General features: G+C 39.2%; 1 protein-coding gene across 25 annotated transcripts in view; it reads left to right on the forward strand.

The window, feature by feature from the left end:
• The window catches only part of MRL1 (Pentatricopeptide repeat (PPR) superfamily protein), a 31,933-nt gene extending 10,221 nt beyond the window's left edge, over nt 1-21,712 (forward strand). For 10 of the 25 annotated variants that reach the window (XM_039117296.3, XM_089929818.1, XM_089929819.1 and 7 more), the window contains 10 exons: nt 5,448-5,588; nt 5,923-6,022; nt 13,195-13,303; nt 13,374-13,465; nt 13,676-13,766; nt 16,232-16,463; nt 16,561-16,653; nt 18,175-18,223; nt 18,639-18,732; nt 21,036-21,712. In XM_039117296.3, the coding sequence (XP_038973224.3) occupies nt 5,448-5,588; nt 5,923-6,022; nt 13,195-13,303; nt 13,374-13,465; nt 13,676-13,766; nt 16,232-16,463; nt 16,561-16,653; nt 18,175-18,223; nt 18,639-18,732; nt 21,036-21,276 (1,242 nt within the window). In that variant the 3' untranslated portion in view covers nt 21,277-21,712. Of the gene's footprint in view, nt 1-5,447; nt 5,589-5,922; nt 6,023-13,194; nt 13,304-13,373; nt 13,466-13,675; nt 13,767-16,203; nt 16,464-16,560; nt 16,654-18,174; nt 18,224-18,638; nt 18,733-19,637; nt 19,810-21,035 lie in introns of those variants that run through there. The other 15 variants (XM_089929820.1, XM_088719115.2, XM_089929822.1 and 12 more) reach the window with 8 other exon arrangements.
• Nucleotides 21,713-24,597: the final 2,885 nt, after the last annotated feature.

Below are 24,597 nucleotides of genomic sequence, written 5' to 3' on the forward strand. Positions count from 1 at the left end.
CGGCCCGGCACGACACTGGCCCTGTACTGTCTCGTGCCGTCGGCAACTGGTACAGTGCCCCGGTACCGGCATAGTAGACCATGGGTAAGAGCATTGCTCTTTTGACCCATTTACTTGGGAACCCTACTTTCTGTGAGCTCTACTTATCTTTTGTGCTACTATGCCCTTAGCTGAGATTATTGCTCTTTTTGCCATGCCTTGGGCTTGATTTCTCCAAGGTAAACTTTGTTGAAATTTAGTTGAAGTGGGCGGACTCGTAAATTTTGAAAAACTAAAGACTTGTTGAAATTTAGTCTTAACCATGGCAAGGTTGATGTTAAGAAAGAGGAGAAAGCGATCCAAATTGTGCCCAATAATTAATTGTTTCAGTCTGGTATCATGTTTTAATCCATTTAGCTAGCCTAAGGCTTTGATAATGAAGGAGCTTGATACAAAATGTACTTGATTTCAGTCCTCCTTACAAGTTGGGTTCATTGTACCTCTGAACTTAGTTGGGACTTAATTTATATTGAACCATTAGTCACTCTTCTTAACCTGTTGATCGAGAGGCATCATCACAATGCGTAAACCACGGTATGTTGTACCGCACCAAATCGGACAGTACCGGACGTACCGTACCTACCGGTTCGGTGTCGGTATCGATGGTGTACCAACACTTGGTACACCAGACGTACCGACGTTGCGTACCTTACCATACCGTATCAATGCCGCGTACCGTACTGAAACAATACTAGTATGGCACCGGTATAGAGTCCGGTACCGGTACAACGAAGCTTGGCGTAAACCCTCTCCATACTTTAGGTCATGGGAGTATAATTCACAAGTACAGAGTTTTGAGGTGAGGCCTGTTAGAATGAATTAGTTGCTCTTTTTGAGTTTTGTTACAAAATTATAGATTTTAGAACCCCTAATTTTGAGGATTGTTTTGGCAACAAGCTGCATAATGGAAATGGTCATTAAAGGATTTAACATTGATTTCTCTCAAGGGTATTTAAAAAACGGCTGCAGCATAGTATGTACTGCCCCATACTGCAGGTTGTACCAGGACATTTCATGTGCTGTACCATCCCGTAAACCATGAGTAGATGTAGTAGTGTACTATTGTACATACCAAGCTGACATTGGACTAGTCTGCCTTCATACCTCAATATAGAAATGTTTGTGGTGATAGTGCTTGCAGTTCCCTCGAGATAAAATCACACTAAGATCCCATGCATGGTAGGATGCATTGCTGTTTTAAAGATGCCGGACTCCTCATACTCTACAAGCTGCATTTAGCAGCTTAATTATGTTTAGGTGACCGTTTTTTTTTTTTTTTTGCTACAACGGACAACTTGTACACTTCTAGTGTGAATACATCCAAAAAAGTTAAAAGATAACAAGTTTCGGAGTGCTCTAGGCAACTCCTCCTCACCAACCCAAAGGGCTCCCCCAGAGTGGTCAGCCACATACGAGGCCACTCAATCTGCAGCTCCATTAGCCTCTCTGTAGACCGTATTTTGAAATTACTTCCATTAGCTAGTTACAAGACATGGGGAAAATTTGGCAGCTTTAATTACCTTCCATAGCAAGCAATTTTCATATGGTGTGATAAAAGAGCATCAATAAAGATAATTTAATTTATTACCAAACTATGTTATATTTCATACAAATGGTTGCCATCCGATCTAAATTGCAGAATTACAACTTAGTTCTCTCACATTGGAAGGAAGTTTTGCTTAATCAAATATCCCGTCACTTAATGGGGCTGTTTTTATTGCTGAATCATAATCATTATCATAATGAAATAACAATCCTACTTTGTTGTTTAAATGGTACGCAGAGGCTTGTTTAATTGAAATAAGCTGCATGGACAATTTGGTAGCAAGTGACTCTTTTAAAACCTAATTTTGGAACTTCTAAATTTCGAGGTGAAAATACAGTTTAGTAGTTTGGTTTGCATGTGGCATCATGTAGAGGATGGGCTGGGGCATTGAAAGAGAGTGTTGAGAGTAGAAAGGCCTCAAACATAGACCTGTAGGCTACTGGGCAGATAAGGTCACCAAAAGGAAAGAAGCCCAAGATGCAGAAGATAGAAAGCTGATTGTGTGAAGTTAGAAAAACATTGAGGAGGATGAGTATTGATTAGCAGGGGCTAACAACCACAAAATATCTAGGTAGTGCTAATTTCCGTTATAAATCCCTAAGGAAAAAAGGTTAAATGAAGAATAAAAGGCATCCAAAATCCAAAAAGGACCAAGGATCTAAGTACCAGTGTATGCTGCCACGGCGAATTATAGCAATAGGGTATTGATACTGGTATGGCCCCATACCAGTATGTAAACGACTCATGATATTTTTAACCTCTACGTTCTTTGTCGTACCAAGAGACATTCCATGTGCCGGCACAGTACTGTACAATACTAGTAAGGTATCGGCATACGTATGACCGATTCTTAAACCCTCACCGTATAGCCCATAATATATTAACAAGGAAAGGAAAAAAGCTCACCAATTGTCTTGGATAATTGGGCTAAATATGAAGACCAATAGATTTTGGACTGATAATCCAACCATACAATTGTCTTGCACGTTTTGGTAAAATAAATGAGGAAAAAAATGAAATATTCTCAAAAAAAAATAAATCTTTTGTTGCTTGAGTGATTTAGTGGCATGTGTGGGTTGAAGCAACCAAATGGATGTAATCTTGGATTAGATGTAGCCCCTATAATGCTTTCAACAATGAAGCCATAGAAAGAAAAGGGGATGAAAAGAAGAAATTTGAAAAACCAAGTTTCTTTATTTGAAAGTTATCGGGATCTAAAGAGCCACTGAACAGTAAAGGACAGACAAACGGCTGGGAGATCTGTTAAGTTTACTAAATTTGGCAAAAATTCAGTAATCTGATTCTAGATCTGACATTCCTAAGTGGTGTAACTTAGGTCTGATCAGGATTGGATGGGATGAATTGTGGTTTCTTGGTAATCAGCTGCAACTTATGCTACAAGTAGAAGTGCCTACACGTGATCTTAACACCTGTTTCTTATACAACATGGGAGATTGGTTGAGTATGAGCTTATCTTGCAGTATCTATCTAGGTTTGTTCAGCAAGCTCAGAGCACCAATCCAGAAGCACTGATACATTGAAACTAAAGCAAGTTGTGGTTGAGGGCAAAGGTGCTAAACATACAATAGGGATGCTAGATCTACATGAATGTGTAGGCCTTGTTCGCCTACGTGCCATGTAGAACTGACACATGGCACCATAACTGGTTAGTGTTTGTGGAAAAGGATTCAACAAGTTGAAACCCTTGTGTTTGTCCCTCTTTCTCACTTCCTCCTTCTGTTGTCCCGTCCCTCTTTGTTACTTCCTCCTTCCTCCTCTATTCCCACCTTTCTCTATGCCTTGACCTTCAGCTCCACTTCATTATCATTCAACCATGTTCATTAGATTGGATTGAGGGAGATGCTGTTGTTGGAAGGTGGCATAAAAAAAGGAGCCCTGGACCCACCCTTTCTTGTTGATGATGCCCCATGGATGAGTATGATGGCAGGCACTGAGCATGCCCTATATAGTCATCGATGATCCCATTTGGAGGTGCGCCAGGACTGTCCTATGGATGTCGATGATCTCTGTCAGGGGAATGTAAAGTCGATTATGCCCAAACATTGATCCTGCCTCCTGATCATCAGTGATGCTTGCTGGAGAGTTGCTGAGGTGACGATGCCCATTAGAGGTCGACCACATGGTCAAACCCATGAACCATTATGAACAATTGATTATTATTTGAGTTCTGGCAATCAAACTAAATAGATTATAATCATACCGTCCATGGTTTCTACCTTGTACTAGCCATCCCATAGGATCCATCCTAAAACAATTCAATTTGCATCCTCATATCCATATCTACATCAATTTTCCAGCGGATTTCTTCCTTGGAATTGAACCTCAAAGCTCAACAGTGTTTACAAATAATGCCCTAATCCCATAATTACAAAAAAAAAAAAAACTAAAGGATCCAGGTTTGCTGCACACTACTCATCTTTAGGAATGAAATGTCATCTTAGTTGGCAGCCTATGGTCAAATAGACGCACCCATGGCCACACCAAAGGTCGATAAGGAGTTGGGCATGAAGGTGGAGCTGACCAAAGAATGAAGCAGCTGGGAAGACGGTAAAAGATGGTGGAGGAATTTGAAATAAAAGGGAAGTATAATTGCTTAAAACCTATCCTATCAGTTACCTTTTAAGCTTAAGTTGTTGACTGGTCAACAATGCCATGTGTCCGACCTACATGGCGTGTGGATGAAGGAGAGCTACACATGCGTGTAGGTTTAGCTGTTCTCTATCTAGTATCTACATAGATTGCGCTTGATCTCTCTCATGTTGTATAGGATTCATGAGTTTCCAAATCTATTAAGATCCTATCTAAAAACCTGGGCTTTTAGATGAATGGGCCCAAGAGTATATAAGCACTACAAGAGTTCTTAACCTATCTAATGTGGGACTATTATTCCTCAACACCTTCTCTTTTGTTTAGAGCTTGAGGGACGAAACTCGGAACAAGGGGTGACACGTGGATTAGTAAGTGGGAGCATGGAAGTTTTGGTAGGCAAGAAGGATTGGTGTGCTCTGATACCATGTTAAGATCCTATCTAAAAATCTGTGCTATTAGATGGATAGGTCCAAGAGTATATAAGCACCTCAAGAGTCCCTAATGTATCCGATATTGGGACTATTATTCCTCAAGAGAAACAATGTATAAACACGAGATGATACATCAATACCTAAATGTCTGCATACAATAATTAGGAATCAGCTTTTCTGCCAAGAATCTTCAACTTTACAACAATTTTCCCAGAAAATAGACTTCTATACAAATGCATTACACTTTTTAGCATTTCATCATGGTTATTGTAATGTCATGGAGTGTGTGATCGTAAGGTTGCAGGTGCCAGCCTATGCTTACATGCCAGGCCACTATCAGTACAGGCACCATACTCGTAATTTTTTATCATTTTAATTAAAAAGAAATTTTAATTTTAAGACCTTTTTTTGGCATGGCACAGCATGTGCATGGGCACATCATAGCACAGCATGTGCCAGAGGCACTTAAATCCCTGGTCAATCAACATTCTGAATATTACTTATTAATCAATCGCATCTCTGTGGTAACGTAGCAGTAGCGAAATCTGTGAAAGTTTGCAATTTTGCATAAATGCGGACAAGAAAATTAAATTAATCAAAGCCAGGTTAGTCAAAATCTTCTTTATTCTTTTTCCTATGTTGCTGATTTAGTTTTTCCAGAACATCAACCTAGATTCAGTGCATAACTGTATATGATGGACAATTTGCAAAGCTTGTTTGATTCACTCATTTGACTTGTTGATTACTTGATTTTAGTTCCTGGCTTTTTAAATTAATGAAAACGTTGACTTTGTAAAGCTCTTGGTATTCGTTCCATGCAGATGTTCCTTAGCACCCTAATAGATGTTGCTGGGCATGCTGGGAAGGTTGATGCAGCTTTTAGAATCTTGCAGGATGCAAAAAACAAAGGACTACAAGCTGGACATGTTTCATATAGCTCCTTGATGGGGGCCTGTTGCAATGTATGCCAATATATATGTGGTCTTTATGATAAACATATATTGTTGATTTGTATGGATTTGTAGGTTTGCAACCATTGCTCTGCAACTTTGTCTTGTTTCTTGTTGTTTCTATACTCTCGCAAACCTGAACAAGCTAGTTTTATTTAAACCATAGCAGATTCTGTGTTTTGCTTGCACTTTTTCACACCTAACCTGCATTTATCTGGTTCTATGTGCATATAACAGTTGCCTTCTGTTTTGCTTGATTGGTTCTCATTTTCATTGAATACGATGAAAATTCTACAAGCAAAGCCTTTGCCAGAATGTCACCATAGTTACCTAATTTTTCTTTCAGGCAAAAAACTGGCAGAAGGCACTGGAGCTATATGAGGAGATTAAGGCAATCAAATTGCTTCCAACAGTTTCGATGCTGAATGCTCTGATCACCTCCTTATGTATGTCTTCATTGGTAGACCTTTGTAGGCTAGTTCTATTTGGACCACATACATGTCAGTCCTAGCATATCTTAGTTTACTTACTAGATTCCTTCAGATTCGTATATTTTATTAAACCAGTTCTATTTCTTGTAATTTTACTAGTGATTCTTTTGATTTCTATTTTAAACCTGCATTTAATTTGTAAAATGGATTGAGATATTTTTCTGCAAAACCTCAAGTATCATTATGTTTTGATCCAACTAGATTGTTACTTTCAACAACCACAACCATAGCTGAAAAGATTTGTTCTAATGGTGGGACTTGAATATCAAAGGAGAAAAGAATAAGAGTAACAAAAAAAGAAATATATTTAAAGATTGACCATACAAACCTTCAGCATGAGTCATCTCTGCTAACAAAGAAAACTACATTCAGAAAATAAAATCAGAATCTGAAAAAGCTATAAGAAGAAGCTAACTGAATAGCTGATCATTTTAAAATTATTTTCTTTGTTTGTATCAATTGTGTTATATCATAGTGTCATTTTTCTTCCCATGGATCCTCAACTGGAAAAGCTACATATAGGCCCCTCAAAATTCTATCACTATTGCAGTGGTACAAGTATGCAGTGCCAAATGTGTTTATTGGTATTTGATTTTTGAACTTTTAAATCTAAAAGAATAATAAGTCCTACTAATGATAAATGAATTTTTATTGTAATATAAGTAGTTTCGCTTAGACTATTTATCTCTTTCATCTGTATAATAAGCAATCTTTCTGCCTCTGATGTATTTCTGCATTGGTCACTATGGGAAATTCTGAAGCAGGTTCCTAGTTGTAACCAGAAGAAACCAACAGGAGAAAAGTAGAGAGTATGTTGTTTTTAATTAAATTAGTTTCTCTGATGACATGAGGGTACCATTACTAACAACCCATATTAGAATTGTTTGTCATTGTAAAAGATTCTGTTCCACTCTTGCTTCCTGGTACAAACCATATGCTGTCATTTTCTGCTATACTTTCCACATAGGTCCTTACCTCCACTTCTTGAACCTCTCTGGCCAACCAACTCTACTCAGCAAGGTCTGCCGAAGCGGTATCCGGACTACATGGAAACCGATACTCGAACAACGTGAAAATCGGTACCAGCTATTCTCAGGCCGGTACCGACTGGTACGCATGCATACCGGCCGGTTCGCACTGGTACCGGTCTGATACGTAATTTTTTTTTTTTACGTGTGGTGGCAAAGCGCATGGTCGAAAGGGCCACGTGCTCCTCGGGTAGAGTGCCCTGCACGGGCGTGGGCCTTACGCCTGCGCGCGGGCGCACGATTCCCCGCCCTGCACGGTTCCCTGCGCTGTGAACCGCCATGCCGGTGATTCCCCCGCCCGCACGGGGAATGCCACAGAGTGGCATTTATCCCGCGCGCCCGTGCGCGGACGTGAAAACCAAAACATAAAAACAAAGGCTTGCTGGTTTGTACTGGACTGGTTCCGGTATGAACCGAACCATACCAGTCCGGTAGGCGACCGGTACACCTACCAGTACCGGTACGACGGACCTTGCTACTCAACGCTCCTCCTTAAAAGCAAAACTACAGCAGAGCTTGATGAATAACATTTATTTTGTGTTAATATTGAAATAATCTTCTAGACTGATTAAAGCATTTGACGTGCTTTCCATTATAAGTTCAAAAAACTTGGTTTAATGCATGGCTTTATCATGTAATCTATGTAATCAGAAGGATATATTTATTTTGCTGAGTATTGGTTCATGTGCTAAGCGGGTACGGTTGCGATAATAGAATCCAACATTTTGTGTCATGTATTCGAAGAGATTTTGATTCCTGCTAATGCTAAATTTTCAAAGTTCACACTCATTTGCTGACTCCAAAAGTTTGCACACCAATACTGTCACGCCCCAAGTTCGAATCATGACACGGTCGTACTATTGCAAATCTTTGCCTGCAATAGCACGCAGCCATATAAAATTTTATATCCAAATGAACTATATTGTTTATGAATGTCAAAGTGTTTGAACCAAGGTCCGCCGTACCGGGTCCGGTAGGCATATCGATTGCCTACCGGACCGGTACGGTTCCGGTTCGTACTGAAATCGGACGGTACGAACCGGAAAGCTCTTTTCCGTCGGAGTTGGGGAAGAAGAAAACGAGAGAGAGCACGGGGAAGAGAGGAAGGGAGACCACCTGTGGCCGCTATCAGAGAGTGGCGGAGAGGCGGCGGAGGCCGGTGGGGGGCAGCGGGCGCGGCGGAGGCCGCGGCTTTTTAATTTGGAGGTTTTAAGTGATGTCGGCAACCGATTTTTAATTTGGAGATTTTTAAGTGAAGTCGGCAACCGATATGACGACTTCACTTAAAAACCCTCAAATTAAAAAGCCGCGGTCGCGTCCCCTCGGCCTCTGCCACGCCCTTGCGGGTTTCCTCGCCCTCTGCGGCTCTCCGATGGCGGCCACAGGTGGTCTCCCCCCTCTTCCCCGCACTCTCTTTTTCTCTTCGTCTTCTTCGTTTCCGGCACAGAACCGTCCTATACCGATTTTCACGGCTCTGGCGTACCGGTACCTGGCCGGACCAGCCCGTACCGGTTCGGCATACCATGATTTGAACAGTTAGGGGCGATACAGAGCTTTTAAAATTTGAATATTACATATCATTTTCAATTATCCCAACCCTGAATAACATCAAGCTCCATGTTCCTAGTAGTCTTAGTCATCTGTAAGAAAAAAATAGATAAAAAGATGAGCTACACAGCTCAGTAAGTGATCATGTATAATCTTACCGGATCGAGCATAATGTTTTACATACTAGTGCATCATTTTAAGAAATTAACAGTTGTAACAAAGTAAGTATTTCATACAATGTATAATCAAACCAGTCATAAAACCAATGCATATCCAATCATGCAGTGTCATAAATATGGTTATGCATCATAAAACTTTTGCTATTATTCCATACTTTGAAATTCATACTCTCAGATATTAGTGTAGCTATGGCCGCTCTTATTCCCCCGGCAAGGCCTTTACCACTGCAGGGTCATCTTTCAGTTATTTCTTCCCACTAACGGGGTAGTAAAGCCAAGTTACTTTTACCCACTGGCTGGGGTCATAAAGGCAAGTTATTTCTTTCCACCGGCGGGGGTCATAAAGCCAAGTTACTTTTACCTACTGGCAGGGGTTATACATAGCCATCTGAGAGTTCTTAAATCATATCATTTCTTTTGTAAATCATATCTTATAGATATATTGAAAAATGAATAATGGCATCATGACATGAATTTCATGGTCATGCTGTAAACTTTGATTTTCGTGCAACTTTTATATCATCATAAATTTATGTACATAGCATGATAATCATGATGAATGTCATCCAGTTAAAATCATGCAACATTTGCTAACACATGCTTGATCCTAATCTTGTGAAAATATAAATAGTCATATACAATTTCAGAAATCAAATAATCACATGTATTTGATAAAACATAAGATTATGTCAGGGTCACTTATCTTAATTTGCTCACCAATTCCTAGGTTTAGGTGCCAATTCTTCAATTACCTAACAACATCATCAAATTACCTATTAATTGCACATTCAATTTCATTTATTTACATTCTTTCTTATTTAATCCATTTACATTCCATCCATAGGACTCAATTTCGTTATCGGGTTCTTAACCTGGTTCAATTTCAATTTTTGGTTCAAGTCTAGTCAAATTCTTGATTCATGTCTAATCAATTCTTGGTTCAGGTTTGACCCAAATCTCTGGTTCAGGTCTAGTCAAATTTCTAATTCAGGTCTAACCAATTTTCTGGCTCAGGTCTGACCCAAATTTCTGGTTCAGATCTAGTCTAATGTCTGATTCAGGTCTAATCTATTCCTGGTTCAGGTCTGACCCAAATCTCTAGATCAAGTCTAGTCAAATTCCTGATTCAGGTTTTACCAATTTTCTGGTTCAGGTCTGATCAGATTTCTAGTTTAGATCTGACCCAATATCTAGTTCAGGTCTGATCCAATTAGAAGGTTAATATTATTATTTTATTTTTATTTATATCTGTTTATTATCTTAAATCTCTAATTAATTATTGACTATTTAATTATGTATATATATATATTTTTCTTTTCTTTTTTTTTCTTTTCTTTCTCTTCTTTCTTCTTCCTTCTCTTCTCGAAGGTTCCCCCATTCTTTCTTTCTTTTTCTTCTTTTCCTTTTCTCTCGTGACGGAGGAAAAGGAGGGCTCGGGAGAAGCCAGGCAGCACCCCCCCGGCTGGTCGGCGGCTCCCCTTGGTCGGGCCTATGGCGCTTGCAGTCGCGCTTGCGGCCGTGCGGGCGGCGGGCGGCGGGCGACGGGTGGTCTGCGGCCGCGGCCGGCGCCCGCGATCGGCGTTCCCAGGTGAGTCCTTAATCCCCTTTTTTCTTTTTTTTTCCTTATCTCCTACCCCTTCTCTTGCGAAGGGAGATCGGCTCGGGAGAGGGCCGGCCTGAGGTCGGCGGCCAGTGCCTACGATAGTCTCGGTGGCTACAGTCTGCCTCCCCCTCTTCATCTCTCTTTCTTCCCTCTTCTTCCCTTCCCATTTTAATTTTTATTTTTAAACTAAATCTACTCTACAAAGCATAAATTGCAGAGGAAAGGGATTAGAGCTTACCTGATCTAAAGATGGTTGTTCGCCTCCTACTCCGGCGATGCAGCCTTCTGCTCCAGCGGTGTGGGTCTAACACCGGGTCTTGCCCATCGGAGAGGATTGTGAGAGAGAGACAGTAGAGAAGAGGGAAGAGGGTGATGAAATGCTCCACCGATCGGGGCTTTTTGTAGGCTCTAAATGCCGGGGAAGGCGGCCGGTTGTAACCGCCCACCATCAGGCAACCCAAACGCCTGCCCTTTGGTGTGATGGCCTCCCCCCGTTTTTCTTAGAAACGGTGACGGTTATCACAAATACTTTACCATTATGGTGCGTTACAATACCGACACATTATATGTCTCCTAGTGTGAAGACAAGAAAAATGATATGATGTAACATTTGTCAGTTGATATGATGTAATATTTGTCAGTATGGACTACTATGAAGGGTATCGATATATCTTGCCGGTATGATATAGTATAGTATGGTATGACTGTATAAGTATTTAAGTCTTTTGTTGCAAGGTTCACCATATTGGTGAGTCTCGCCCTGTAACGGGCATATCGTATATCAGTACTAAATCATGAGTCGAGTTACACTGCGCTCCAACCCGAGTCCCCATGTCCGCTTTTATCTGCCCGCAACCCGCTTTCTTTTCCAATACAACATTAGGGCCGTTCCCCTCATTCTATGCTGACCCGGGCCGGGGCTGGCTTTTTGGGAACCTAATTCGAATTATAGAGTTATGACACAATCAAACCCGAATGAATAAAATGTTGAATTGAATCATACCAATCTATACTGGGGTTTATTACTCATTTTTGTACTTGCTGTTTTATTTTCCAATTTTTTCTTTAGCAAGTCTTGATACACCAAACCGATCCCGTACCGGGTGTACCAACATTATATTAGCATGAAATCCATGCAGGGTTTGGTACTGAGATGGTGAACTTTGCTTTGTTGCTATATTGAAGGTATAGTATTATTACTAAAGATGAGGTCAAGGTTCGTCGAACTGGTATTGGAGGGGGTATCAGCTGTTGACTGAATCAGCATGTTACGGGTTCGTACTGTGTTGTTTCGGGGTGTACCGACATAGAGAGAGCTGGAGAGGGAGGGGAAGAGGGAGAGGGAGTGGGAAAAGGAGAAGAGAGAGAGGGGGGTCTGGGAGAGGGGGAGGGAGAGAAGAAGGGCGAAGGTCGAGGAAGACCCTAACCCTTGGAGCGAGCGAGAGAGAGAGAGAGAGAGAGAGAGAGGACTTACCGGAAACGCATAAGTACCATCATGAGTGGCTGCTGTGGGGCTGGGGGGGGGGGTTCACTAGCGGTGGGAGGGGACGCTCGTAGGTGGAGTGAGGTAAACTGTCGCGAGTGGGTGTGTGAGGGGGGAGGGGTGTTTAATAAGCATGAACCGAGGTCTTAACCTCTCAAAAGCGTGATCCGAGGCCTTAACTTCTTAATAGCATGGACCAGGGGTTCAATAGCTTAAACTGGGATTATTTCTTAGATCTTGGGCCGAACCATTAGAGGTGTCTCAAATTTAGTGGCTGAACCGTGTTGGTGCCCAAACCAGTCCGATTTGGCATGGTTCAACATACCCTAGGTGAGGTTATATTTTATTGCTAACTATTGCTGTTGAAATATTGTAGACTTTGAAAGTATCAACATGTAAGTATGGTAGGTGTTTGTCAGCATCCCAAGGCGTGATATTTATCCAACACCATTACAACACCTGGCACTAGCATGGTATTGCTGCTGTGCCATTGCGTGCCATGCATTGCCACGGCTTAGCAGAGCATGGCTATGTACTGTGCAGACTGGCACACAATACTTTGGTAGTTGATTTTGATGTAGGAAGAATTTCAAACTTCCGTCTGATTGGATCTTGAGGAATCTAATCGCAATCAGAAAACAATGGTTTCAACAAGAGGTGAAGTAACTCAAATTGCTTATATGCACATTCTAATTCTTATACATTTGTGGATAGAAAAGGCTAAAGTGAAATTAGTGTTAGTGAAAATTGTTTCTTAAGCATTAGCAAGCATCCTGAAATATTGATATCAAATAGATGCCCTGAAAATTCAAAAAAGACTGAACATCTTAAGCACTCAATTCAAATTAGCAGCATATTATAAAGATTTGTGATCTAAAACATAAAATACCTAATGATGCAAATAGGATATGTTCATGGAGTTGCTTCTTAAGGCATCTTTACTGTAAGGAGTCAGTATCTAATGCTCAAAATTGAATCTACCATGAAACCAATGTTTGGAAGGATATCTTGAACTAGTTGTCTAATCTCTGTTGCAACCAGAAAGAAATTTCTATTTCCCTGGAGACCAAAATTTAAGCAGGACTGCAGGACATCACTTGTTGCATATTCATCAATATAACGTAAAGTTCTGATCCAAGAAATATACCACTAATGCCTCTTGAAAATTTCAAAATCCTTCTGCCTCTGCTGATTCTTCAAACCTTTTGCCTTCATTGTCACTCAAGTTTGTTATTGGAAAGGTGGTTTTCCTAGACTCTAAGTCCAATTATATAATATATTTACAGGTGATGGTGACCAAATTTTGAAGTCCGTTGAAGTTCTTGATGAAGTGAAAAAATTAGGCGTGTGCCCAAATGTCATCACATATTCGGTCCTCATAGTAGAATGTGAAAAGTAATTGTTCTAAACTTTCTACCATTTACTTCAATGATCATTACCTGAATCTCATCTTCTGGACTTGAAGGGCTGGTGAAGCAGAATTGGGTTTTACACTCCTTGGACAAGCCAAAACGGATGGTATTCTCCCTAATCTCATAATGTGTCGCTGCCTGACTGGTAAATTCATCAAACTATTTAAACCATTATTTTTGATTACTACAAGAAAAAAATGCTTGATTACCTGAAGGCAATTTGTAGACACTGTTGCTTTATATTGTTTACGTGGATGGAAGTTGGAACGAGCTTATATCTAATCATTTATGGTCTGTCCCAATATTTTTTCATGGATATTGATGATTAATCATCATACAATTGCTCTCTTTGTAGGTTTGTGCCTACGTAGTTTTGAGAAGGCCTGTTCAGGTGGTGAGCCTATTGTGGCTTTCAACTATGGAAGACCCCAAATTGACAATAAATGGTATGATATTACTCTCATCAAAGTATTTTTCGAACCAGTCTGCAATTGTTAAGCTTCTTGAATTCATGATATGATGCATTGACATTGGTGATATGCTTAATTTTTCTAATGTTCTAGCTGTTATCTTTTTAATTTGTTTACTACTTCTTGACTATAATTTTTGAACTATACATGGTTTGATGACACCAAAGTTTAGGGCCTGTTTGGACTCTGGATGAGGTTATTCATGCTTAAGCTTCAAATATGAAAGGCAGTCGATGAACAAAGGGCATGTGGAAAAAGAAATTAAAGGCATCATGGGAGGTTATAGATACTCTCAGTCCCAAAAATTTGGGATACTAATTTTATGAAAAGGTGATTCTCCATGTTCCTAAAATTTAGGGATATTAGGAACATAAGCCTCCTTCGATTCCTTGGCCTCTTGAACTTCTTGCCTTTTTCTTTTCTCCAATTGCATTCGCCATATGAGCATATAATGTTGCTCAGATAATTTGTCAGGGCATTCACAAGCCTTTAAAGTTCTTAGAGCTCTTAGTAAATGCATGCAAATTTTCATCTAGGTTTTTATTTGTAATCAGTTGCATCCCAAGTGGTTGGCCCTACTTGGCAATGAGAAACAGCAAGCAATATCTGAGCCTATGCATACCTGCCTGCAAATTTCTTCAATTTATTAGGCCTCCTTCAATTTATTGGCTTCTGGTATGAGTGGTGGCTCATTGGTGGCTGATAATTAACGATGGACTCCTTTTGAGGACATCCAAATCCCCAAGTTCCTGGGTCAGCAAGCCAGCAGCCTGCAGTGTCTTTGCCAATATCCAGTTGAATGGAACCTTCAGTTGCACAATAATACTTATTACATGGTATAGATCCAATCAGAAAGTGGAATTGGCAATAGTTGAGCCTATTTCCTACTGTAGGTCTCTTTGAAACCTCAGAAAAAACCCGAGATGTTGATTTTATTCACTAACCAATGGACCCCAAAAGGTTAAGCTATTAGGGAAGCGGCCCATAATGTATATCAGGCCTTTACATCCCCCCTCGCGTGTGGCTTGGGCGACGCATGTAAAGGCACCATAATGATTGAAATCGAAACAAGTCAATATTATAACCACGATAATTAAATAAATAAATAATATGGAGGGGATTCAAACTCTTGTCCTCCAGCAAACCTATATGCTGATACCATGTTGACTAACAATTTGAACCAAAAACTTTAAGCTATTAGGAGGAGATCAACAATATATAACAGATTTGAGCTCTGATGCCACACTCCCATAAAAAAAGTTTTTACAGGGGCGACAAAGCTCATAAGCACATTCAATCAAATATGCTGTCTTATAAAGCAAACACAAATGAGCTCATGAAGAAACCAGTGCTGCATATATATATGCAACCTATATGTAAACTGGACATGCACAAACGCATTAAAAAAATTGAAAAAAAAAACTTAAATGTGTATCGACAAGAATATGTCATAATAGATTAGCATAATAAAAGCTACTATACTGTCCCTTAAAATGATAACATAGAGGTGCACTTTGACCTAAACAATAATGGATGATAATGATATGTGATATGTTTTATGTTTTCTTGCTTTTCTCAGTTTTGCCTTTATGCTACAGAAACATGAATGACAAGATGGGATCAATTCACATGTTAGTAAATATGTCCAAAGTTATGCATGCTAGTTCAAAATAAGGGATCAGAATGTTGCATGATGAAGAGGATTCCAAAAGGCCAGACAAGTTTGATGGAAACAAAAATGTTAAGGTGGCTCTTCGGTGAAAGTAGAGAGAAAACTAAGAAAATCAGTACGTTCAAACAGTTTTAGGCATTTCCATATAGAATAGTTTTCAATGATATGATGGTGGAACAACTTTAAAGAGAGGCCCAGAAATAGAGATTGCATTTGTGTTGAAGGGTCCAAAAAAAGGGAAGGCCGGTCTTAGAGAACCTTTGTAGAAATTACTGGAACACCTTATTGCAATTAATGACACGTGCCAATTATGCTAGCACTATCCCATATTAGTCTAGAGGAACCATACTCTTCTATTAAAGTATGACGCCTATTTTTTATCTTTATTGCCATTATTGCATAAATCTAAGTTTTTTAGGTAAAATTATTATTGACTCAATTTATACTAGTCATCAGCATATTTTAAGATATTCATATTCTGTTTTAGCAAATTGTATTGTGTGGAAGTCTCCTATGACAGAATTTTTAGTGGTTAAAGTATATTGAACACTCGTGAACGAATGAGCTTCTGGCACATATGCCAATTATCTAGGTAATGCTGGTAATTTGATACTCTTTGCATGTTTTAAGGGAAGAGTGATAGCATGTTGTCTTGGTTCTATTTGATATAAAATATCGTACAGTGGCATTATTAATCATCATATGATACAGAATATGGCTAAACAAAATAACTGCATGCAGTATTTTCCAATTGTTAATCTGCTGGCAGGACGTCATTAGCAATAAAGGTCTACCGTGAAACAATTTCAGCTGGTGTAAAACCCACAATTGAGGTTTTCTCTCAAGTTTTGGGATGCTTGCAGTTTCCTCGTGATTCTTCATTTAGAAAAAAGATTATCGAGAATTTAGGAATCAGCTTGGATACTTCAAGGTGCTCAAACATAAGTTCATTGCTAGATGGATTTGGAGAATATGATACCCGTTCCTTCTCCATACTTGAGGTGTGTGAACAACTGAATGGAATTTAAACTTGTGACTTTTTAACTTATATTGATCTAATTATTACGGAAAAATAATCTGACACTTATTGAACTACAGGAGGCTGCTTCACTGGGAGTGGTTTCACGTGTCTCGTTCAAGGAAAGTCCAATTCTTGTCGATGCAAGGAAATTAGAGATACATACTGTTGAGGTAAGATTTTCCCAAATGTATAAACTGCTATATCTTCATTGGTATTTTGAGTTTTTGGTTTTCATTTTTCCTAATTTCAGTATTATGCTTTATCTACTCAAGCAAATAGATTGATATAATGCACTATGGTCATTTATTTCATCAATGAAATTTATTTGAAAATTCATTTTATGGTCAAGTTGAAAAGTTATATGTTTATTAGGTGGAAGATATGGGAGATGCAATCATTAGTAATATGTCATGTAAAATTTTCCAAGGTACTCAGATGTGAAGAGGTGTATAAACGTATACTAAGGCAATTCAAGAGTTGCAAAACTGAAAATCAGGCCTACTCAAAATTGGCGGGCAAACAACAATCATATGATGCTTTTAATTGACTGAGATTAGTAGTTCAACAGGATATAGGGATAGATCAAGGCATTTTTCGTATAAAGAAAGCCGGGTGGATGATGTTGATAGATGCTTTTGGGGTGCTATGACAGATGCGTGCTTTTCTGTACTAGTGGAAAAGTTTATAGGATTGAAATAAGATCATCAAGTTGCATTGTATTGGATGTTGAACAATAAGAAGGGCCTAACTTAATAAGATGAAATGGCAAAATGATAATGTCAAATTGGACGCGTGATGAATTTAGGAATAGTACTGAAGAATGAGTATGTCAAGGGAGGTATGGAAGTTGTACCAGTGAAGGACGAATTGATGGAGATATAGTTGAAGTGGTATAGACGTGCAATGAAGACATGAAGAGGCCCCTAGGACCAATGATCAAATCTGTGGATGTTCAGGAGAAAAATGAGATCTAGAATACCACTAATGGGAATGGTTGCAAAGGAAACCAGATGATGGAAAGTGTAGTAAGATATTTTTGTGGTCAATCCAGCCTAAAAGCTTAAGCTGATAGGAGAAATGGGATGTGTATTTAAGGCCACCTATCCGATGTGGGACTATTCCAATCTCCAACACCCTCTCACACGTGGAGAACCACAGGACGAAACCCAAAGAAGGGTGACATGTGGAAAGCAAGGGGGGAGAAGGGAACTAAATGGATAGCCAAGGGATAGTTGGCTTCGATACCACTTAGCAATCCAGCCCAAAAAACTTTAATCTGATAAGAGGATGGGCCTATGTGTATTTAAGGCCACCAAGTTCCTTGCCTATTCGATGTGGGACTATCCCACTCTCCAACAAGTTTAATTACAACATCCTTGCTTGATGTATGCCTTTTCTATTTAACATCACAAGAAAAGGAGTTGTGTAGGAATTATGTCGGTTTATGACTATTCCTGCTGAATAACCTTAACTGTCACTTAGAAGGTGCGTACCTCTACTTTGGGTCGATGTTATTATCTTTATCGGGTGCTTGTGGATCATATACACTACTACATGCTTGTCTGGAATTATTGCTTTTGTTGATGAAACTTTTTTTATTTGAAGAAAAATGGAAATTGATGATTTTATAAGACAACAAAAAATTATATTTCCATATCAAACAACTGATTCTATTTTTGAAAATCTGTCAGGTGTATCTCTTAACAATTTTGAAAGGTTTGAAGCATCGGCTGGCTGCTGGTAATCATACTATTATGATACTGCTTGATTTCCTCCCTCAATTTTTATACTAATTTTCTTTTTAAAAATTCATTAGTTCAACTGCTTTTAGAGCTACATAATTTGCTATATGAAGATCCTTGGAAAATAAGATCTTTGGAAAATAAGAGTCATTGTAATTATATAGAAATACATGTAATTCAGGGATGAATTTTAAATATGGAAGATTAGGTTTAGACAAGAGGAAAAAAGAAGATGATAACCAGATGAGAAACTTTTCTTGTGCCTGTAATAACCAGAGCAAAAGATGCACAAACAAATTACTTAAGCCACAAGGAGCAGTTGACTGGCCTATCTTCTCCATCAGAACGATAGTATATAGGTTAAATTTGACTTCTACAGTTGCTCTTGTAATGAACCCTTTGATTTTGTGCAGGTGCAAGGTTACCCAACATAACCATAGTGTTACCTACAGAAAAAACACAGATTCAATCTAGCGAAGGAGAGAAAACAATTATCGTTGCTGGAAGGTAAAACACATTTTTCTTTGATATATTCTTCTAGAATTTATTAATCCTTATCTATGAAATTTATTTGAAGTCTATGTAAAGTACCTAATGGACATTAAAAAAAAGTTTGGTGAAGATATCTATGATATTAAACAACATAGCTTTATTGATGACATCGAAGCATAAAATAATTAAGTTTATTTGAGTTGGAAATTTTATATTGAGTCAACTCCATGAAATTTTTATTGTTTATTCACACAGTATAGACTAGAATCCCTTATTAAACAAGAAAAATCATATTTTAGAGCAATGATTCAAATCCCGTAGGACTATCTGTCCTGCCCCATCTTGACACTTTGGATAGGTGATGTGACATGCCGAACAAGACACTGGGGCCATGGTGGGACAAGCTCGGACTTGGGATGGTGCCCCATCCTTATGTCCCACAGAATGTCGTGCTGGGACTTGAATCCTTATTTTAGACTTGTTGAGTTCTTTTCTTGCATCATCAAATTCTTGTTTTATTGTAGCCCTTGTTGACTTGCTTCTTGAGTTGTATTGTTTTAAAGCCAGGGAATATCTTGGTAACTTTGGAGAACTACTGTATAATGTAACATTACCATTTTGTACATATGCCAGTTGGATACCAGTATAAGACAGCACTAGTACATATGGTCCCATACTAACACAGTAGTTTAATTGTTCGTGGCACAGTGAAGATGACACCAACTAGTATATGTTAGTATGGTACAGTATCGAGAGGCATACCAAGTATCAATCGACCAATATTGTATAGTCTGCCTAGTAAAGACCAGTATGACAGTCCTTAAATCCATAGTGTTGCAATCCAGCATCCTGATTGCCGATTGCCAGGATTTGGTTCTAATATATCCATCATCTCATATCTGGTGTTGGACTATTTACAGTGTATGTGGACGCAGACTGCTCCAGGTTACTACATACGAAATCTTCTGTTGCAACACTTGTCAAAAGGCTGGAATGAAGACTTTTGCCTCCTGTCCTTGAAACAGGTACCGAGTTGCTGACAGGATGGGGTCGTCACAAGATGAAACCTGAAGACATCACCAAAAAATAAAAGACAACATAATAAACTAAATATACAACACAAATAAAGTATAGGACTTGGTCATAACTTCAAAGACATAATGACCATTAGCATTCGAAGGTGACTGGAAGTTACTTTTCATATAAAAGAGCTCTTAGCCCATAGTATTTTGGAGAAAAATGTATCTGAAATTTGTTTCTGGACTCTGTTGACTGACTGGCATAGCCAATGCTTGATTTGAATTTGTTAGGAGATGTTGATCTAAAGCACGGCAGGAAGAAGTTGCATTAATGCCTGACTTGAACTTCTCAAGAGATGTTGAACTAAAGCACATAAACAGACTGACCAGAAGTAAACAAGTTGCCTTTTCACTACGGTTGCATTATAATGGAAGAATATGGCAAGTAAAAAGTCTGAAGTAATAATGAATAAGATTGCAGATCTGTAATTTTACAGCATTAAAGCTTTTGCTAAGGCCTGAGGTCTCGGGAAGGCAGTCCTGGCATTCCATTTATAAACTTGGATCATAGTGAGTGCATTGTTTCGGTGTTTCCTATTAGTTATCTGAAGGAGTCACACCCTCTAAGACTTTACATTGTATAGAAATAATGTGCCAACTTTGTTATATGTAATCCATGTGGTAGGGTGGAGAAAGATGGTTGATAAACAGCTACATGGTGTGAAGTGACTACTATACTTTCAATTGCATATTTTAATTCAACATAAAGCCCCACACCTTGTGTTTCAATGCCCAGAAAGAAAGGTTACCTTACTTCTACAAGATGTTTTAGCTGCAAATGCTTCATGTAAGGAGCAAAGGCTTAGATTTTGTGAAATATGATTTCGTATCTTCTATACAATATATAGAGGTTGAGCCTCCGTGCAATGGAATAGTTGCTCCATTACGCCATAGAGGTCATAGGTTTAAAACATGGAAATAGCCATTTTGCACGGGGTACAAGGCTGCATATATCTAACCCTCTCCAGACCTTGCAATGGCGGGAGTCTTGTGCACAAGCCACTCCTTTTATCTTCTGTACATTATATCAAAATGATAATCTAGTAGCTTTCTGATGATTCTCAGAACCATTTCCAACATGTAATTTTTTTCTTTTAATCCACTGGAAAAAATAATTGAATATCTTCTCAAGCTATCTGTCCACGATTCACTAGTTCAGTGTTAATTTGACATAAATAGACTGTTAATTTTGAATAAGTCATTTATGCTCCTATTGACTTGTTTCAAAATGCAATGCAGGGTTGGTCAGGCAGTTGGTTCCTTGCTGAGGAGATTGGGAGTTCGCTATCAAGGAGACGAATCATATGGGAAGATGAGAATCACTGGTCTTTCTCTAAGACGGTGGTTTAGGCCAAAGCTCACTGGCTCAACTTTGGCCAGAAGACCAGGAGAAATGATCCCAACACCAACTCGCCTTGCAAAAGGAATAGCTGATCAGCAGCGCAGCATTCGCAACAGCAATAATCTGTCGTTCGAGTAGTAGTGTGTATACGGTATCGCATGCTGATGGCCCTGTTCATGTTGGAGTTGAGAAAGAACGACCGGCAGCATGTTGGCCTGAGTTTTGGTCTGATAATGCAAGGTTTATATTTCCCCTTAAATCAGGGGATAGCATTCTGTCTGGGAAAAAGAAAAATTAAAGAGAGAGCTTTCTCCTTTGAGCCGTTGGATGTGCAAGCATTGATTATTAAACGGGAGCTTGGCTTCTCTCTTGGCATTGTTCAGGATGGGATTCCAACAAATTCAGCTTCCACATTGTCTCCAGATTTGGCAGCTTCAGACCCCGATGCAATCCATAAAATGTAAATTCTCTGCATGCTCATTTGGTTGGGATTGTATGCTATTATTGCCATGCCATGAATTATTGTCGCTTATTCTTACTTTCATTCTATGTTAGCTTTCTTACATGCTGTCAATTTATGTTGAATATCTTCCCTGGTGTTACCCTGTTTTAAGCTCACAAGCACGTAGCGTAATAATTAGCGGTCACCAAGAAATGGGTATTGGATTTGTGCCTTGTTATGAGAATTAGATCCCATAAAGTACAGCCGATTCCAAATTCTCAAAAAAGTAAAAGAAGAGAAATTAGGGCCTCTTGGGGGTGTTTGCCCCTTTCTTTTGAGGAAGCAATCTGTGCAGGAAGAGCAATCTTGCTCCTTTGGGTTCTAACTTTGTTGCGTATCTATTGCATGGCATCTGTGTACGTGCCACTTTCAGTATTACAACCCTCGGAAAAGATATTTGGAGCATTTTTATGGGGACGCACCGCTGATAAGAGGAGGAGGCTACATCTCATATCTTGGGAGGTGGCGACGTTCCCTAAGCAAAGAGGTGGTCTTGGTACTCCATCAACCTGCTGATTGAGAGGCAACTTCCTGCTCTTCATGAAAATAATGTATATCAACCTCATGATACTCTTCCAGACTTCGTTGGTTTGATGTTGTTTGCGGGCTTACTTTTGTTGTTTAGTAGGCTTGGACATGGCTCTTTTCCTTTTACTGTTGAGGTTTTGAATTCTTGAGCCCACCTGCTTTTCCAGCGTATGTTACTTGGGACCTCTCTCCTTGGTGCATGCACTCCATCAATTCCGTTCAAGTCCCCAAGCCATGCACCTTATTGTGTTGCTCTCTCCTTCGGTAGGTTCTTTGCCATCATGACCAATAAAAGTTTGGGTTGGTATGAAGGCTGATGCTTTTGGTTTTGCTGGTGGATGGTGAGGATGCCTCCGTTCGAGTTGGGGCCTCAAACGGCGACTTTCCAATCATGTTTAAAGAGAAAGGAACTGACTTGGTTGGTAATAAAATTCCCATACACATATTTCCTTTTAAGGGAATCGAGAGTATCTTGTGAGATTTTATCGAAGTACATTAGATTAAACGTCGTCAAGCCACTCTGTACCCAAAAAATATCGTTAAAGCATTTTGTCAATCTTTTTTTCTTTTAAGAAAAAATAATTTGTTGCAAGTTATGAGACGTTTCCCATGAAAAGTCGAATCCGTATCTCATTCCTCCTCTCCTCCCTTCTTCCCCTCTCCTCTCCTCTTTGGGCTCGTTTGGTTCGCGGGAAGCATTTTCCTTCCTAGGAATATGATTCCTGGAAAACAAATTCCTAGGAAGAGGATGTCTAGGAAAGTACTTTTGGCATGTTTGGTTGACCATGGAAAAGTGACAAATTTTCAAGGTGCTTATGTTTGGTTGGCCATCAACTTTCCTAGGAAAGTTATATATAATTTCTATTATGCCCTTAATAAAAATTAGGTTTTTAATGCCTCTTTAATGCTTCTTTAATGCTGAAGGGACTTTTTGGGAAAAAGTAAAAATGGAGTGATTCCCGCCTCATGGGAAAGTAACTTTCCCATGTTTCTCATGGGAAAGACTTCCCATAAAATGTGGGAATCACATTCCCATGGGAATACAACTTTCTCTTCCTCTCCTTTGAAAACTCCAACCAAACAAGAGGCATCTCATTACTTTCCCGTTGACCACACTTTCCCCCCTTCTTTTCCCGCGAACCAAACGAGCCTTCTCCAGCTCGACTCAATTACAAGTCCAGAAAATTAGCTCTGAGCCCCTTTTGCACACTAATTTACTTTTAGGTCTTTATGCTTTCCATGCAATTTTTTTTTCGGATCCTTACTTTAACCTTAGAATTACTTTAGGAACTTCGTGTGAAATCAAACTTTATACATGGTAATAGGTAGAAGTGTAGAACATTAAATTCTATTGGTGACTGCAAACTTAAGTTGATAAGGAATAGGTACCTCTCTTTATAGGGATTGGAAGAATAGATAATTGCAAATTTTTTGAATAGACAATTAGATTGGAGAGATTACAAGTTCGACTGATTCACATGCCATGGACCTGATTAACATATACTTGAACCTTAAAGACCGACTAAAGGATCAAAAAGGTTTGATATCGATGAATTCGGATCTAAACTATTTCTAGAAAGCTGCAATAGATTGAAAAATAATCCAAGATATAGCATCAATGAAATTTAGGTAGAGGGCAACATCAGCATCAATCAGAGATCTTATATAGCCAAGAGGTATATTATAGAAAATATTCTTTATTCCTTTAACTACATTTCATATTCAAACTAAATCATTATTGAGAATTTTTTTTTTGTCTGTAATCCACTTCTACAATTTTTACTAAGAAACAACATGGAGACACTTGCTGCTCTACTATTGGATTTTTTTATTTTTTTATTTTTTGCTAGGGTGAGCGCATCATACTACATAAGTACGAATACACCCAACAAAATCTGAAAACAAAATATCACAGAGTGCCCTAGGCAGCTCCTCCTCTCGGGACCATAGAGTACTGCCCGAATGGCTAGCCACATAAGTTGCTACCCAATCTGCGGCCCCGTTGGCCTCCCTGAATACATGTCGGGCCTGAAAGGTCTCCTCATCCATCCCCATGGCCTAAATATCTCGAATCAGAGGATGGTCCCTTCCATCCCGCCCGGGCTCCGATAGATTTCCTTTCTCAGGAAGAAAAATTGATGTATGCATTGTTGAGCTTTAATACCTTTTTAAAAATGTTTAACAAACTTAACAAGAGATGTATCAAGACCGGAAACAAAGCAAAGAAGGGAGAGATTGCAGAAATATTGAAGATGGTTTTTTAAGAATGAAAAGGAAGCCTCGAACTGGCCAAAGTGTGCCGCACCTGACCCATCTTTGGCATCCCAACTAGAGACCAACATCCACCAATCTATTGCATTTGTTGTTGTTATTATTGTTCTTGTTTTATTAGAATTAGTCTTGGTGATTAAAATGAGAATAAGAAAACT

Source organism: Phoenix dactylifera, chromosome 3 (genome assembly GCF_051530095.1).
Source record: "Phoenix dactylifera cultivar Ajwa chromosome 3, Ajwa_hap1_PhDact_Kaust_v1.1, whole genome shotgun sequence".
NCBI lineage: Eukaryota > Viridiplantae > Streptophyta > Magnoliopsida > Arecales > Arecaceae > Phoenix > Phoenix dactylifera.